This window comes from Rhipicephalus microplus, chromosome 5 (assembly GCF_043290135.1).
Source record: "Rhipicephalus microplus isolate Deutch F79 chromosome 5, USDA_Rmic, whole genome shotgun sequence".
Lineage (NCBI taxonomy): Eukaryota > Metazoa > Arthropoda > Arachnida > Ixodida > Ixodidae > Rhipicephalus > Rhipicephalus microplus.
In genome coordinates this window covers 181,860,375-181,878,793 of record NC_134704.1, presented here as the reverse complement: position 1 = coordinate 181,878,793, position 18,419 = coordinate 181,860,375, and the positions used below count along the sequence as shown (strand labels likewise).

General features: G+C 46.0%; 1 protein-coding gene across 4 annotated transcripts in view; it reads right to left on the bottom strand.

Moving 5' to 3' along the window:
* xmas (RRM_XMAS2 and SAC3_GANP domain-containing protein xmas) overlaps positions 1-18,419 on the bottom strand; it is a 417,359-nt gene that overhangs the window by 116,452 nt on the left and 282,488 nt on the right. For 3 of the 4 annotated variants that reach the window (XM_075896259.1, XM_075896258.1, XM_075896261.1), the window contains one exon: positions 6,644-6,799. The exons of the other annotated variant lie outside the window; for it this stretch is intronic. In XM_075896259.1, coding sequence (XP_075752374.1) covers positions 6,644-6,799 — 156 coding nt within the window. The remainder of the gene's footprint in view (positions 1-6,643; positions 6,800-18,419) is intronic. 4 annotated transcript variants of the gene reach the window in all.

Here is an 18,419-nt window from a genome sequence, read left to right as displayed (position 1 = left end):
TCAAGATTTTCGGCTGTCGGTGAGTTCCGAAGCAGCCTCCAAGCTCTGTTTTGCTGTTTGCGCGCGTTTCGGCATTCAGAGTTCCACCATGGCACACGCCGTTTTCCTGGGTGCCCATTTGCTTGTGGGATGCATTTTGTTGCAGCATCAATCAAAAAAGCTGTGAAGTAGTCGACAGCAACATCAATGCTTAAAGTACATATGTCACTCCAATCTATACGAGCGATGGTATGAAACCGTTCCCAGTCGGCTCTGTTTATGAGCCATTTGGGAACACGGGGTGTACACTCAGTCGCTGTAGTTGTGCTCAAAACTACGGGAAAGTGGTCACTTCCGTACAGATCACTGACGACTTTCCACAGGAGTAGAGGCACAAGAGATGGAGACACTATGCTTAGGTCTATGGAGGAGTAGGTGTTATGTGCGAGATTATAATAGGTTGGTTCTTTTCTATTTAGGAGACATGCGTTCGACGAGAGAAGGAATTGTTCAATCAGTCGACCTCGCGCGTCGCAACGAGAGTCTCCCCATAGCCTGCTATGCGCATTGAAGTCACCAAGGAGAACATAAGGCTCCGGAAGTTCATCAATTAAAGAGTGTAAATCACGTTTTTGCAGCTGATAGCTAGGAGAAATGTAAATAGTGCAGATTGTGATTACCGTAGTTTATCAAAAAGAATCGCTCGAACAGCCACTGCCTCAAGGGATGTTTGGAGTTGTAAGTGTGTGCATGCAATTCCTTGATTCACTATGATGGCAACACCTCCGGATGATGTCATGGCATCATCACGGTCCTTTCGAAAAATAACGTATTTGCGAAGAAAATTTGTGTGTTTTGAATTAAGGTGTGTTTCTTGTACACACAGCACTTTTGGTGAGTGTTCGTGTAGGAGTTCTTGGATGTCATCAAGGTTTCCGAGAAGGCCCCTGACGTTCCATTGTATAATTTGAGTGTTCATGGTGAATGTAAAATAATGCTGTGTGTACGAAAAGCGAGTGGCTGTTTAGACGGGGAGTTTGAGTTCACTTAACAGGGCCGTCACCAGGCCCTGTTATTTGCTTTTTTGTTTTCTTGGCGCGCTCCAAAGAGCCACGCCGCTCTTTCGGCACCAAGGGTGCCGACGTATCCATTGCCTCCTCGGAGGCACTGGATGCCTGCACGTGCGGGCTGTTAGTTTGAATTTTGGGCCTCGCCTGGTGAGGGGAGGCCTTGAGACCCGAAGACTCTGGAGTCTCCGGTCTCTGTTTGGGAGTAGGCGGTGTAGCCTGGGCTACAGCCGCCTTGGGGGCAGGTGCCACAGCCGACGGCTCGCTCTGCGCAGGCCGAAGGGGTGGCGAGGGCTGGTGCGGCGTTGCCCCCTGACGCGCCGCATCAGCATATGTTGCGCCGTAAAATGGCGACACTCTTCGTCTTGCTTCTTTGAATGTGATGTTTTCTTTGACTTTAAGAGTGATTATTTCTTTTTCTTTCTTCCAGTTAGGACACGAACGCGAATACGCGGCGTGTTCCCCGTCACAATTCACGCAGTGAGGCGTAGTAACACAGTTATCAGATGGGTGGCCGTGGCTACCACATCTTGCACAAGTTTCCTCACCCCGGCAGTTCTGCGAGCCATGACCAAATCGTTGACATTTATAACACCGTCTTGGATTGGGAATGTAGGGACGGACAGAGAGTTTGATGTATCCTGTGTCTATAGATAAAGGCAGTGTGCTAGATGCGAAGGTGAGTATTAAATGTTTGGTAGGTATTTCTTTGTTGTCTCGTCTGATGACGATTCGTTTCACATCTGTGACATTTTGCTCTTTCCACCCTTCAAGCAGTTCCTGTTCAGACATTTCAAGAAGGTCTGCTTCTGAAACAACTCCGCGTGAGGTGTTCATTGATCTATGAGGTGAAATAGATACTGGGATATTACCAAATGCTACGAGACTGCCAAGTTTTTCATAGTGGTGTTTTTCAGGCAGCTCAAGGAGAAGGTCTCCGCTAGCCATCTTTGTAACCTTGTATCCTGGGCCAAAGACCTCTGTCAGGGATTTAGCAACAAGAAATGGAGATATTGCTCTGGCTTGTTTTGTTGGGTTTTCGCTGTGCACAACATGGAATTTGGGAAAGCATTGTCTGGGTTGGCTGAAAATTGATATGTCATCGGTGCGTCCCCTCTTAGGCGGGAGACGATCTAGGAGACGGGGAAATGCAGGTGTTCCCATAGTAGTGTACTTTTTGTTCGGCAGCAATGGCGACCACCCACCATGGAGTCCAACCAGGGGACGCTGAAGCACTTAGTAGCATAAGGCTGCAGACGCCAGCCGTACATTGCCACTATAACCAAATTATACCAACTCAAGGTTGAGTAATTGAGTTGATGCGGTGGTATGTACACAGAACATATGGTAATGAGTTTGTTAAAAAGTACAGCTCGAATGGACACTGCCTCCAGGGTCGTTTGGAGCTTCAAATGCTGGCATGCTATACTACGATCGACTATAATGGCTACACCGCCAGATGGTACGACAGGATCCTCCCGGTCTTTTCGGAAAATAATATATTGTCGTAGGAAGTCCTTGTGCTTAGGAGTTAAGTGCGTTTCCTGCACACATAGCACTTTAGTGTTAAACTTACACAGGAGTTCTTGGACGTCATCTAGATTTCTAAGTATTCCCCTTACGTTCCACTGTATGATTTTGTCCATAGTGGAAAAAAAGGGAAGAAGTGCTGTGTGCAAAGAAGACGGGGATTAACTCATTTTACAGGGCCTTTGTCAGGCCCTGTAATCGGCATTCTGTCCTTTTTGGGGCGGTCGAGCGAAGCTCGCCGCTCCTTCGGCACTTCCTGCACCGTTTGGCTTGAACTGGTGTCCATAGCCTCTTGCGAGGCACTGGACACTTGCTCTAAAGAGCGATCTGTGCGTCGCTTAGACTTCGCCTCGATCGACGAAGTCTTTGTCCCCACCGAGCTGGGGGTTGATGGAGCCCCCTTGGCCTCGTGATTGCCCTGGCTGCTACCAGAGCTTGTAGAGGTCACTGGTGTGGACAGGCTGAAGGTGGGCAGGGCAGCGCTGGCTGCTCCCGCCGCAGGGGCTTGTGGCATTGGCCTCGGCACGCTAGGCGCGGTCCGGGCAACTGCCAAGGGCCTTTGTGGTGCCGCCCCTCGTTGCACCGTTTCGGCAAAAGGTGTTTTTAGTGCTAATGATAACGAGACTCGTTGTCTTGCTTCCCTGAATGTGATATTTTCTTTAACTTTTATAGTTATTATTTCTTTTTCTCTTTTCCACGCTGGGCACGCTCTGGAATATGTGGGGTGACTACCTTCGCAGTTTGCACAGAGGACCTCGTCATGACTACATTCATCAGCACTGTGGCCAGTTGTGCCACACTTAGCACACATCAGCTGTCCTCGGCAGCTCTGGGATGCATGACCAAATCGCTGGCATTTGAAACAACGCCTCGGGTTTGGAATGAAGGGTCGGACATGGAGTTTTACATAGCCAGTTTCGAGAGTCTCAGGTAAAGTGGTTGAGTTGAAGGTGAGTATCAAGTGCTTTGTTGCTATTTCATTGTTGTTACGTCTGATTTTGATGCGCTGGACTTGTATTACACCTTGATCCTTCCATCCATCAAAGAGCTCTTCTTCACTCAGTGTCATCAAATCTTCGTACAATACTACGCCCTTCACTGTATTCATGGTACGGTGTGCGCTCACAGAGACAGGGTTGTTACCAAAGGCTACGAGGTGCGAGAGTTTATCGTACTGTTCCTTGTCTTTTAATTCGAGAAGCAGATCTCCACTTGCCATCTTCGTGGCCTTATAACCGGTTCCAATGGTCTCTCTCAAGCACTTGGCCACAAGGAAGGGTGAGATTGCTCTAGCTTTTGTAGATGATTGTTCGCAGTGGAGGACATGGTATTTTGGGAAAGTTTCTCTGTTTTTGGGCCAAAGTAAGAAAGTTGCGTCGGTGCGTACCCTTTTCGAAGCACGATCAGTTAAAGAGGGGGTCGGGGATCCCATGAGAAAATGTGTATTTTTCGGTAACGGCGCCTACCACCCACCACAGAGTCCAACGAGGGGATGTGGCAGAGCATGTGGGCATGTCTGCGCAACGCCAGCAGTACGCAGTTACTATAACCCAATATGGTTTACCCTAGTTTGGATATCCACACAAGGTTAACCCTTGCCGCCATGAAAAATCGGAAGTAAATGGAAGAGGGAAGAAGACAGGACAGATTTAAAGACGAGAAAAGACTAAGATGTAGGAAGAGAGAGATAGGAAAAGGCGACTGCCGATTTCCCCTGGGTGGGTCAGCCCAGGGGTGCCGTCTACGTGAAGCCGGGGCCAAAGAGGTGTGTTGCCTCTGCCGGGGGGCCTTCAAGGCCCAATCACCCAGCTTTGGCTCAACCCCCAGGATCCCCTTTTCCCCGGACACGGCAAAGCCACGCACGACTAGGCGTGGGAGGGAGCCGAAACTCCCCCGTTAGCTCGGGTCCGTGGTGTCGCTACACACCAAACGCCTACTTGCGCAAGCGCCCCTGCGGGGGCACGGCGCTTTATGCCTTTCGCACTTTGCAGCTAAATTCTGATTCTGCTGCTGAAGCGCACTACGGCGCTAATAGGCGAGTGTGGCGCAGCAGGAGTGGTTCAACACACGATGACACAGGTAAGCAAGTTTGGCACACAATGGCACAAATTGCGCAGCTGTTTCACCGCCGTTCTTTGAAATGTAAAAATAAGACAGTGTGGTTAGAACTGAGTATGGAGACAGCCAGTTAAGAGATTCCTGTTATAGTTAATACAGTGAAAGCTCGTAAATTCAAACCGCAAGGGGAAGTCGCCTCAGTTCGAATTAACAAAAGTTCGAACTAACAAAAGTTTGAACTAACAAAAGTGAAGAACAACAACAGTACACAGAGAGTAGGGCACAACAATTTATTTTTTGAAAAAATTTGTGATCGCGGTCTGCCTTTTTTCTTTGGAGGCGACAGCCAGCACTTTTTCCTCTAACGAGCTAATTTGGCGCAAGGCCTCTTCTCCGCCTTCTTCAAAACTTAAGACGGGCGGCATTCAATCGGGCCATGACTTCCGCACTGGTGCTTCGTCCTCCTCCTCCTCATCATCAGTGGCAGCGACAGGTTCTGCACTTCTCACCTGACATATTATGTCGCCATCCGTGAGTGCACCACACACCACTGCACTTGGGAAACGCTCCCATGGCAAACGTTTTCCAAAACGTTCGCCATGGGAGCGGTGATGCCGGGTTCGAGCACTTGTGGCTCGTCACCTTGCAGAGCTTCGGTGCTGAAGCCACAGTGGCGAAAGCAATTTGCTATCGTAAGCGCTGTCACTTGCTCCCAAGCACGCACAAGCAGATGTAGTGCACTTAAGAGCGTCACTTGGTAGTTATTGCACAAAATAATTCGTTCCAACATATGACGTTGATAAAATGATTTTGAATTTCTAATTATACCCTGGTCCATGTGCTGCAGTACCGCTGTCGTGTTTACTGGAAGGAAGGCCAGCTTGTCATGTTTGCTGCAAGGAAGTGTTTAGGCACGGTATTTGCCGCGGGTACACGCCATCAAGTCAGAGCAGCAGAATCGCGACAGACGGAAAGCTACTAGCGGCGCTACCGCAACAAACGTTAGCTGAGGCCTAACACCAACACAAAGAATTGCGACAGTCGGAAGCTACTCCCAGCACCAACAACCGAGGTGTACGACGCACGCCCGAGACAGAGACTGCAGAGAAGGCTGGGCAAAGCTACAACGCACTCGATTTGCTGTGTGCTGGTCATGCCATCTGTCATCTAACAGCGACAGCTACGCAGGATTTTCGAAGGCTCCAAGATTGGCGCTTAAAAAAAAAAAAAAATCTTGGAGGTTACGCAGGACGGAGAGCAGGCAGCCGCCGAGAGAGAGAGAGATTGTGGGGGGAGGGGGCTTTAGAGTAAGTGGCGCTATTTTCTGCACTCTGGCCTCCGTGCCAGTTTCTCCGTTTTATTCTCCGCTCCCTGTCCACGCCGCCTCGTAACTCGGCAGCCGCCCTATCGAGTGACTAGCCAAGCCACCGCCGCGGTGGTGCGTAGTTCGAATTATCCTCAACGGAACCTACTCGCGTTCGAATTAACGGGCCTTTTTATTCACAGCCTTGTATTTAGCTTGGCTGGACCACAACTTACAGTATGAATTATCCATAAGTTTGAATTATTGAAATTCGAATTAACGAGCTTTCACTGTATTTTCCTGCAATCACTTTGCAAAAATGTTATGGGCATGATTAATCAAAAGTGCACACAGTACAAGTGCACAGAAAGAGGTGCTGAAAACACTCCAGAAAATATCTTGCTTGCGGCAGGTACCTTCTCAGCCACCAAAGATCAGACAGTGCCTCGTATATGCTCAAGGTGTGTAATTGGCTGAAATGGGCCTGGCCAGAGCCAGATTTTTCGGGCCAGCGCCAGGTACAAGCCATATGTTAAAACAGCGGGGCAGGGCTCGAGCGGGGCGCAGCATGGTGTTTTCAGGCCGGACCAGATGAATCAGCTCGTGCAGTGCTCTAGTACAGTGTCCTTTCAATGTGCCCTCCTCCCGTACATGATGCCATGTTGCCAGGCTATTCCGATTTCGAGACTGCAGTAATGGAACCCACCTGGCCCTTGGGTTCACCATCAGTGACCACCAGCAGCAAAGCAGAGGTGCCCGAAAGAAGCCAAGGCCTTCCCATGTAGTCACGCCCCTCCGAGGTGAAGTCGCCCCCTTGCACAACTGTCACACAGAAGGCAGCATCGCTGGTCATGGTTTCCACCTGAGAAAAGATCAGGGCTACACTGCGGTGAATGACAGAGCTTTTCTGGCCAGCGTAAAGGGGTTTGAGGCTCAAAATTTCAATACATAAGAGTAGCGGTCATTGTGTGACTGCAAAACATAAGAGCTGTCAACCTTCCAGTCATCACAGGTTTAATGACAAAGAAGGCAGACACTCTGCCTTTGCAAATGCACTACACCAGAGGTCGGCAAACTTTTCAGGCTGAAGTCAAAGTTGTCTGAAGCTGACATGGCAGGGGCTGTACAGCATATTGGGGGGTGGAGGGCTTTGCAGGCAAAGAAAAAGCATTCTTCAAATTGACAGTAATGTATGAAACTGGAACAGAAACTATATTAGCTCCATATCGAAATGGCTTCTCTGCCGACAACATGGGAAGTTACCATTAACAGTCATGATAGGAATTTGTGACAAAGGGCAAGGTGAGGGTTGCGGCACTGGACTGCATAAAAGCAGAGTTATTCAATTACACGAGTTGCAAGACTGTGTTCCAAAATCCAGACACGCAGTTAGCTAATTTTTGGGAAGTTAGCTGATGCTCACACCCCCCGGGAGCGGCGACACAAGACAGAAATAATGGGTTTAATAGTGGGAGTCCAGATCAACGGGTGGCGCGACAATCTGCTCACTTCCGACAGAGAGGGGCCAGTAATGCGTTTAGATTTCGATACGGAGCATATAAGAAGTTTCGCAACTCATATGATTGAATAACGTTGCATGAAAGAGCCTTGCAGGCGACAGGTTGTTCTGCACCATTTTAAGCTGAAGCAACGGCTGGTTCACACTTCTGAAAAGGACTGACAAACGATCTTTATAAGCAGTTGCTTACAGAACAATGAAAAGGTGACTTTAGGTAGTCTTTGGAGCTGCAGCGGTTTATTCAAAAAGTGCATGCGTATTTTGTGAGCAACATTTTTATATCTCACAAAGCTCCAAGAAAAGTAGAGACCCTCCTCCAAGAACACTGAGAAGTAACAGCAATGTCGATAGCCCGTTTTGTAAATTGTGACAGCCACTCCTTCAAAAATACGCAAAAAAATGCTGAAATAACTCAAAATACGCACAACAAAGAAACCAATACCAAACCAGGTACAGTAGAATCTCTATGATATGAATTCGAAGGGAGCACGCAAAATATTCATATCATCCTGAATTCGTATAAACAAAAAACAAGTTAAAGCTGATCATGAAAATGAACAAGGACTTTATTGGGGTAAACCACTTCTTGCTGAGAAGTACATGATGTTCTTTTGAACTTTTCTGACTTCACGATCTCTCAATAAAGTGCCACGGCTTCCTCACTCTTACTGCTGGCACTATAAGGCGCGTTCACACTTGGCATCAAATGGAGCAAAAGCGGCAAGGCTTAATAAAAATTCACGAGCTTTGCCGCTGATCTCAGTCAGTTAAACTTGACCACTTCATATCTCATCCATCTCGAGTAACATCTGGTGTGCTGTAAGGCAGTGTATTGGGTCCTCCTTCTTATGAATGACATAGCGTCTAACATAATTTCGTCTATCCATCTTTTTGCGGGTGACTGCACAGTTTATAAGAACATTACTTGCACAGAGGATGTTTCCGAACTACAATTAGACATCACCAGGTTAAGAGATTGGTGCAACAACTGGCAGATGGAAATTAACATAGAAAAAACCAAGCACATATTATTTGCTAATGTCACTTCTGCATGCTCTAGCTCTTACAAAATAAATGATTCGGTAATCGAAAAAGTCACGTCGTATCTGGGTGTAATACTCACTGCAGGTTTAAGCTACGCACCACACATAAATCATATAACTGATAAAGCTCTCAGGAAGCTTGGCCTTCTAAAACGACCCTTGCGTTTTGCCAATAACGACACAAGACTGTGCGCTTTCACAACATCAATTCGGCCATTTATAGAATACGCTTCAGTCATATGGCATCCTCACCGTATAGGTCTTACTAACATGCTCAAAATAATACAAAATAAAGCTGCTCGGTTCATTCATCATTCTACTCGTATTACACAAGTGTTTTTCTTACTAAAGGCAGAGCTCAGTCTTGAACACTTGCTATGCACAGGTGACATACTCGACTATTCTTCTTTCACTCACTTTACCACAGCAACTCATCCTTCGCCCAGTCCCATATCTTTTTGGTCCTTCATATCTCAAATAGCCTTAATCATGTGCACAACCTCGCCTCCATTTTCACCAGGACGAAGAAGTTTCAAAATTCACCATTATCATCACGCATAAACGAGCGGAACTCCCTTCCATTTAACATCGCTGAAATAACAGATCCATCCCTACTTCACACGATGCTACAGGGCTATTTGCATAGCGACCTGTGCCTAATTGTCCTCGTTTTATTTACAGTTCTCGTTCACAATACATATGCAATGTTCTTATATGCAATTTTCATTAGTGTTTACATAATTTTTTAATTTTTTTTTATTCTGTACTCACCAGTATTTTGTACGACTGATTTTGTTTGCATTGGTAAATGTATTTGTTAGCGAATGACGTGGTTCAATTTTCTCGCTGTTTGTTTTTTGTAAATTTTTTGGTACTTCTTTTCTGTTTACATTGTTTGAAATATTTGTACCTATGAGAATTCCCCCCTATGTAATGCCCAACAGGGCCTTTAGGGTATCAAAATAAATAAATAAAAGGAATAAATATATTATTCCCGAAGACTGTACACGCAACGCCACCGAGTGAGCAATTCATAGACTAGAGGTGGCTACATATATACGACACACAAACGGAGGAGGGAACGACCCACACCATAAGGAGCTTCGCCTCTAAAACCTCGCATTCGGTTGCGACTTAAAGAGCGGTTCTGTGATGGTCATCGTCAAGAAGTCTGAAATGCTAATAAGCAGAACCTATCAGTCACCGCGGGTCTGACAGGTCCGTCCGAGACTCCCGTCAGCGATGTTTGCAACGAACGCGGCATTACTGTATGCTCGTGATTGAGCTTCCGGTTGCAGCGATCTTACAGGTCTGACTAGAACACAATTCTAAATAGGCATTTATGATTGCACACAGATCGAGTGCGCATGTGTCACTACTAAATAGCGCGATTTTCAGACCCATTGAACTCGCAACACACCACAAGGCACAAACTGCAGACGCACTCTCTCATTTGGATCAATGGCGAGGTGCGCTGGAGCAACATGGCGGACGTGGCCAATAGGAGGCCCCGAGACAACCTTCAGATATTTATTTTTTGCTTGCTTGTTTTTGAATGGAGGAGCCAGCTGAAGCAGGGAAATTGAACACGAAGAAACGCTCTTTTCAACAAGCCCAAAGCAACGCCACACGTGCCGTTGCGGTGCTAAGATTTTATGAAAATCGATAATCATTTGCAATTTTTGTGTTAATTCTCTCCACTGAAGCAAGTGCAACAAATTTTTAAAAGCACTTGTAGGCATCTTTTAGTGGAGATATCATAAATTAGATGGAAGAAGGTCAGCAGAAACTAAAAATTTATTTTAAAAAATCAATTTTTTTTGGCCATGAAAGTTGCTTCTCCCTTAAGTGTGATTGTGAACACTCACCCGGACTGTGGCAGTGTTCTGCACTGGCCACTAGCCCTTAGCACCTCGCATGAATAAATCAGCCTATGGCTGCGAATTTCAGTATATGGCGTGGTCAGAATATGGCAGCATTTGTAGAAAGAAGAGGGATCAATTTTTAGCTGAATGAATAAATTTCAGGCCACATGCTGCGCTCTGAAGTTTGGCTTGTGTGTCTAGGAGCTTTGACTATTGATCGGCAGCATTTTCTGCCCGTGCTGAAAAAAGTGTAGCAAGATCCCTCTAGTGCTACTGTAAAACGAACCAGCTTGAAGCAGTTTACCTGCACTAAGTAAAGTTGCAGCACCACAAACCCATTGTCCACCTCCTTTTTCAGGCTGCCTTGGCATTGGCCTTGGCTACCAATGTCCGAACCACATTTCACCAGACACCCGTTGGTTTTTGTTAGGTGTAAAAGTTGTCCCGGCCTAGTAGTCAGTGTTCTGGCCAGTAGTGTTTATAAAAAGGCGCATTTTTTGTCTCCCTACTGAGGACATAGCTCAGCACCATGTTCTGTCTACTGCATTCTCGAGGTAGTGCCAACCTCTTTTACCCCTTTTCCCATTTTATTATGACGCTGGACCTCTGCTGCGCTACTTCAACCCCCCCCCCCAGGACAAGAGGGTTCAGATGTCTTTCCTGACTAAAGGCTGCTTTTCTTTTCTCTGCGAAGGGTTCCATCTCCTCTATGGCAGCTGCAAGCATTGACCGTAGGCGTCAGCAGGCAGGTGCAAAACGGGTACTTGCCCCCCTCAAGCCTCACCAGTACTAGCCCTCACTCAAGCCACACAAGAGTTCTCCCCCTCTTCCAGACGCGATGCAACACTTGTTTGAACCCCCTCCCCCCCCCCCCAAGAGAACATCATGCGGACAACCATGGTGTTAACACAGAAATATTGCATTTTACGCACTTATCACAAATAAAAAAGCACATCTGCTTGAGCGCATGACGTTAGTTGTTTGTAGACGTTTTTATAGCGCCCAGTCGCAGTTTCGGTTTCAGAGAGCACTGAGTGAGCCGAATTGACTACGTCAGCACACAAAACCACGTGCAAATATGCACCGCGTTGTCAACACTTCAACGAAGACTTTGTGAATGCTCTGAGACATTGTAAATATGCGTGACCATCCAAACATGCACTTCTGAGGCAAGGACATCAGCATTTGTATATACGCCTGTGCGATTCGGCCCCATATTTCCGATCAAAAGGTCTGCTCAGAGGGATCCCTCCAAAAATTGTGACAGCTAGCACAAACTCGTGGCACAGGTTGTGGTTATTTGGTTACACGAAAACCACAGTAGTGTTTCGCGAGCAGTTGCGCGACACGAACTTCAAAATTGATTTTCAACATGTTCTAGGCGATAAAATCTATGAATATTTCGTAGCTGATCAAAACGCGTTTGTGTCCACACAAATATATTGCAGAAGTTATCTCGCCTTCAAACTATTGTGTCAGCACTCCTTTAACAGACTCTTCGCGGCGTAAGGGCAAAATGGTGATTGAACAGATCACTGACATCTTTGAACCAGAGGAGCTTATGAAATCTGGATTGTTGCCGTCGACGGAATTTTCACTTTTTGTTTATGAAACAGTGTTGTTCACATCACTGATTTTTCTGGCATTCCCGGCGCCTTCTCGCGCACGAAGTTGTCCTTCTCAGAACTTGAAAGTAAGATGTTCTTGAAACGTTGCACCTGCTTTAAGGAGCTACGACAACGAGAAGGTATATACATTCCGTGGGGTATTACTGTCACTGCGGTAGCTTTGTAAAACATTCTAGTTTCCCATATGGTCTCACCTTTGACTCCATTCTGTCTTTTTTAGAGTTTAGTGCCGCAGATCCCCAGCAGTCTGCTTAACCAGCTGCACCCACGGAGCATACAAAAAAAGCAAAAGTGTGCATACCCAGGCAGTTTGAGGTACAATACTCTAAAACTCTCTATTCTATCATCAAAAAATGTGGGAGAGCTTCCGGGGCAGATGCAGATATTTCGGACCAAAGTCGTAATGTAGTTTGTTTGACGTAGCACTGCTCGTAAAAAATGCAGTGCTTGTTACAGGATGAAAGTGAGAGGAAAGGGGCTGCATTCGGCTCTCCTTAGGCCAAGGATTTACTCTCTTATTCGGCGGAAAACAGCTGTGAGGATCGACAAGGCAGATGCGGATAGCGGTGGTCTCACCGTCCTATGATCGAGTGACAAGACACGTGCGTTGCTACCCGAGTTATATAAATGTGGAGATTGATATTGTGGTTGCCACTTGACCCGTCCCAGTGATATAAGGTAAGCGTAGGCCATGCACAAATAAATTACCTGTGTTTAGAACTTTAGGCTAGTTCGTCACCGCTTAATTGTTTTGTTTTTAGTTCAATAATACATAAAATGTGCCCCTCGTTACTAGCTGCAATATTCTAGATACTAGTCACACCAGTATTGAGCCAAATATATTTTACTATGTGTCCTTCATAACCTGCTAAGAGTAGCCAGAATATGACGCAGTTACGAGGACTATACCTATGTACAATAGAATCTGTGATAGCATTACGATTTAATGAAGCATTTTCTTGCTTCAATATATTTTTTCTATACGATAAACTTCGAGCTGTGTTTTTCTAGGCATTTGTTTAGAAAGAATTTCATCATGTATTACTTACTCTTGCATGATATGAACACTGCCTATGACTCTGTGCCGGGACGTTTCAAAGACACTGAAGCAATATCAAACAGGCTGAAATAGATTTGCTAAAAGACTAGAGGTATGTCGCAAGCTTATATATTACAGCCTCTCTGCTCATGCTCAGCCCGATATAATATTTATACGCACATTGTGATTTTCTCCTTCAATCACAAAGGGCAAAGCTATTTTTTTTTAGTTATCTAGCAGGAAGTTCCTTGCTAGGTTCGAGTATGTACATAGGTTTTGACGTCCACGACGCTGCAGCAGTTTTACTTTGCTGATGCTGTCATTTTACATGTTAAAACAATTCGATGTACGCATGGAGCAAGTGGAGCAGTACATGCACAGTTTCCTTTTCGCATCCACTTATCATATGAAAAACTTTTATTCACATGAGTAGGCTCCCCTGTTATCAATTTACATGCTCATATACTCTTGCACGAAGTCTGGGTAGTGGCTGTCAGTCGTGAGCCCTCGTTCTATCGGCATGCCAGCAAATATTTTTATCTTGTATTCTGCATATTGTGACATGTAGCATGAAAACATGAAGCTCGCAATGGCAGCTTGTGACTGTACACCGATAGCATTAGACCATAACATTTTTTTTTTTTTGCAACCCCAAAGCTCTTTTTGGAAAATGAAGAGGTCAAGTTCGCAAAAGATCGACAAGTTCTTCTCTCCTGCTCCAAAGAAAGTCTTACATGTTGCAGTCGAAGGCACCGAACTGACCACCTCCTCAGCAACTGTCCCAACCCTGCGACTGGACGAGCAATACACGGCGCCATGTAGCGCATCGCTACCGCTGCAAGACGAATGCTCACACCTCACTACTCCATGTGACCAAAGTGTCGAATTTCGTCAAAGTGAAACAGTAGACGTGACATCCCCAAGCATCTTCGTGGAATTCTCGAGCGATATAGGAAAGTTCATCGGCGGAAAAGTCGATGAATACACTAAACAGCATTTGTTAGAAACACACTCGTGCCCACCGGATAACTACAGTTTTCCATATTCACTGCACCGGAAAAATGAAAAAAATGAGAAATGATACTTAAGTGAGTCGCATTTAAACAAGTTCAGTTGGATTTTCCTCTCCGATCATAGCAGGGGTCTGTACTGCAAGTACTGCGCTTTGTTTGTACTAGGTGCGATGGGAGGCTACCAGAAAAATGCCCCCCTCCAAAAACTAGTCACCAAGCCACTCTCGTCTTTTGCAAGAGTGGTGAGAAAGGATGGTGATCTTTTTGTACATGAAGAAAGCAAGTACCATAAAGTTGCAATGCAGGCTGGCAAGGAGTTTCTCACACGTGTTAAGGCTCCCGAAAGAGATGCAGCCAACCAAATCAGCAGTCAACGGCTACACCAAGTGAATGACATCCATAACCGCCTGGTCCCAATTATAAGGTCAATGATCTTTCTAGGGCGTCAAAATATACCATTTCGTGGACATAGAGACACCAAAAGCCTTAATGAGCGGACGAATGAGTTCTCATTGACTTCGAACGAGGGAAATTTCCGCGAGCTTCTGAGCTTTCGAGTGTCAAGCGGTGACACGGAGCTTCAAAAGCGCCTTGCCAGCTCATCACCTCAAGCATCAGCAAGACGTCCCAGAATGAATTGATAAAGTGCTGTGGAGATGAGATTCTTTCGACACACATTCAGTGGGTGCATGCATCGGGCATCTACAGCATTATGTTAGATGAAATAACCGACGTATCTCACACGTCCCAGCTAAGTCTTGTTCTGCGGTATGTACACCAGAACGTAGTACGAGAAGACTTCTTCCAGTTCGTTGACCTTCGTATTGACAGCCATGCTGTGGAAGCCAATGTAGCTGAGCCCGTCCTGACAGGGAGAGTACTTGGTGAGCTGGTTCTGAAGATGCTGAAGGAACTACAACTGGACTGGGCAGGTGCGCTCGCATAGCTACAGATGGGTGCAGCGTCATGGTGTCAGAACTGTGTGGTGCCGTCTCTAAAATAAGGTGGTGTGCCACAAAAGCAGTTCACTCTCCTATTTCAATCACGCATTAAACTTGTTGCTATCGAAGTCATAGCGTGTTGAAGCCGTCAGGAACGCGGTGGGGATAATGAAAGAGGTAATTTCCTTCTTCACCGCCTCCCCGAAACGAAACAGTGTGCTGAAAAGCATACTTGGCCATCAACTTAAAGGGCTTAGTGAGACGAGATGGGTGGAGCGACATGACAGCATTATCCAATTTCTGGACTCTCTTGTCCTCGTGGCGAAAGCTCTTGACGTTGTCGCTAACTGGAAAAAGCTTCAAAGCGCTGCAAAAGCAAAGACTCTCCGTGTCGCTGTGGGCGATGGTGAATTCATAGTAGCGATAGCTAGCCTCTCGGACATATTGGCGCACACGCTTCGATCGAGACGCCTGTGCCAAAAGCGGTGCGTTGATGTGCACACAGCGAAGAATACATTCACAGATACTGCGGCTGCCCAGAATGCTCAGAGACCAAGCAGTGAAGAGGCATTTACCGCTCTCTACGAGCAAGCCGTTGCACTCGCAGGCGAACTGGAAAAAGAGCTGCGGCTTTCACGCATCAAGAGACAGTCGCACAGGTCTAACACTCCAGCGCTTGATCCAGTCAGTTTCTACAGGACGTCAGTATATATTCCACTACTGGATAATATGTTGGTAGACCTCAAGTGGAGATTTGATGAAGATACTTTTGGAGTTTGCGAGCTATTCCTATTTATGCCGTCCCAGCTGCTGAATAACATATCACTGGGTGACGCAACAAAAATAGTAACGCAGGTTGCCTCGCATTATGAATCACTCCTAGGGCATGGCCCGATAAGTGCGAATGTCATTGCAGCAGAACTGCAGCTACGGAGAGAAAAGTGAAAGTGTGAAAAAGAAGAAGGGATGGATATCCATGCGACTGCTGTTGAAGAACTCTGCATGTGCGACGTCAACACATTTCCTTCAATCAAGGCACTCTTACAAATACTGGCCGCCCTCCCTGTCGGCGTCGCCAGTGCGGAAAGATCCTTCTCCACACTCCGCCGATTAAAGACATGGCTGCCATCACAGATGAGCAAAACATGCCTGACCGGCCTTGCCTTGCTACACACGCACAGTGACATCCCTGTCGACTGCAAAAAAGTTATTGATCGCATCGCTAACGGGAATCATGGACGACAGAGGTTAGAATTTGTGCTGTAGCAGAAGACTGCTGGTCACAACATGACTGTTCAGTGGAAGGAAGATCCCTGTCACAAACGTCTGAAATCCTCGCAAGTGCACTCCTTCATCGAAGGAAGGGCGCCGTAGTGACAGGAGTGAAATTTCCCACATCAGACACTGCAACAGAATTTGGATGCTTCAGCAGTTGATGATGAACCAGCAAAGAGCGCGGCAATCGTTGTTGCTAGTCACGAATAAGCAGTGAGGGCGTAATGTCCTGCACAACAAATCTAGCCGGCTGCAATACTGAAACCCTCATCGTCTATACTGAAACTGGCGAAATTATCAGCGACACCCATCTTTTCTACGAGCACCATAGCCCGTACAGAACTTTTTATTGTGATTTTTTGTTAACATTTTTTTATTATCTGCACCTGAAACTCTCACTGAGCTAGTGTGCGATATGTCGCACAAGAAGCTCGAAAGCGAGAGCTGGGTTATATAACTTTTCTTGGTTTCTCTTAGAGTCCATCTTATTAACATACTGCATTGTCTGATTAACATACTGCATTGTCTAGCTATTTTTGTACCTGTAGTTATTATTTCAGTGTATATTTTCTTGTCTTTTTTTTGCATCGCCTGTATTTTTTCCTCTATTCTTTTTGATTTTTGTTGCTCTTGCAATTGGCCGTGTTCTAATTAAATGCTTGTTTGTTCTCTATACTAAATGCTCGTGTTCACTCAGTGAGTTCGTCAGTCAACCCAATCATCACGTGCTAACCACGTAGGCCGACCAGCCATCAAAGGTTTGGAATGCACCACTTTGAGCAAGGCATTTCAGTCGTCTCAGGCCTAAGCGCAATGTGGAAGCCTGCGAGTCTGTTTCAAGGCCACTGTTAAACCGTAGGGGCCTCACCGAAGTGTTTGACAGGGCAAAATCTACCAACCTGAGGTTGGGGTGCTCTAGGTGCGCATATATTTTGAGCATACTTTCGGCAGTCTATTCCGCAAACTCAGATTGTATTTACAGTAAAGCTTCATTGTCTGAGTACTTCTGCACCTTTCGAAAAGTACGCACAATAGGAAGGAAGGCTGTACAAAGAAAAGAAGCTACACGGAAAGCGACTATATATAGTTACATCTGCGACTCATTTCGAAGCACTCTCTCAAATAGTTTATTTACAGCCAGCACATGAGCAGCTTTGAAACCCACTTACCAACATGTGCAGCCCCAGGCACGGTTCTCAAAAACACTATTTGCATTTATCTTCTTGTTTCTAAATAAACAAGGCTGCTACGGGCTCGTGCTTGTGTCTTGTCGCCTTGAAAGTTGAAGACGACCTCGAGTGGGCTGTGGGTTTATGGGGAGCAACAATCATTCCCTTTCCTCTCTTTCTCCGTGGATTTCTCGGTGGTGCAGAGGAAGGAAATTCTATGTCGTTCTGCAATACGTCGGCAGCGCCATGGTTGGACCGTTGTGCATTCAGAGTTCACCACAAAGTCACGGTAATACGGTATGGCACGGTATTTTGATATTGTAATGCCGCAGTGACACCACAGCTAGCGAGACAGGAGAGGTGGTATATACTACTACCCCTCCTGTCTCGCTTGCTGTGCTCTCACAGCTCCTATTTACAGTAAAGGTGGCCAAACATCATAAAAGCTCTTTCAAAATTTTTTGTCAGGTGTCACGCCTCATTATTGCCTATCGACTCATGCACTGTTAACTCATGCCTGTTGTTCGGGGTATGCACTGTCACTGGAACTGGCACGCACAACTTGCGAGATAGGGGGAAATGTGGTTGAGTTCAATCTGCTCATTTATTTGGCTACTGGCATTCACTGTGATCTGAATAATGTAAATACTTGTAAAACTTTTTTTTCATACATGAATTTGGCGTTATGACTGCCCGTCAAGACACCAAACCTTATTTGAACTGGCCACACAACCCCATTGGTACAAAATGCTTAACGAAGCAAAATGGCCATTGATCTGAAATGTGGCAGCCCGTAATTTGTGGTAATTTGTCCAATATATTATGATTAAAAAAAACTGATCAAAAGAAGTGAGTGGAACCACTGTAAGCACAAATTTACGGTATTGTTATTGTGGCACTGTTCTTTTAATAATTGTGCCTACTAAAACAAAAATCATCCCCCTCCTCACCGGCTTCCCTTGAACTGCCCCCTCCCTCTAAAATGAGTGG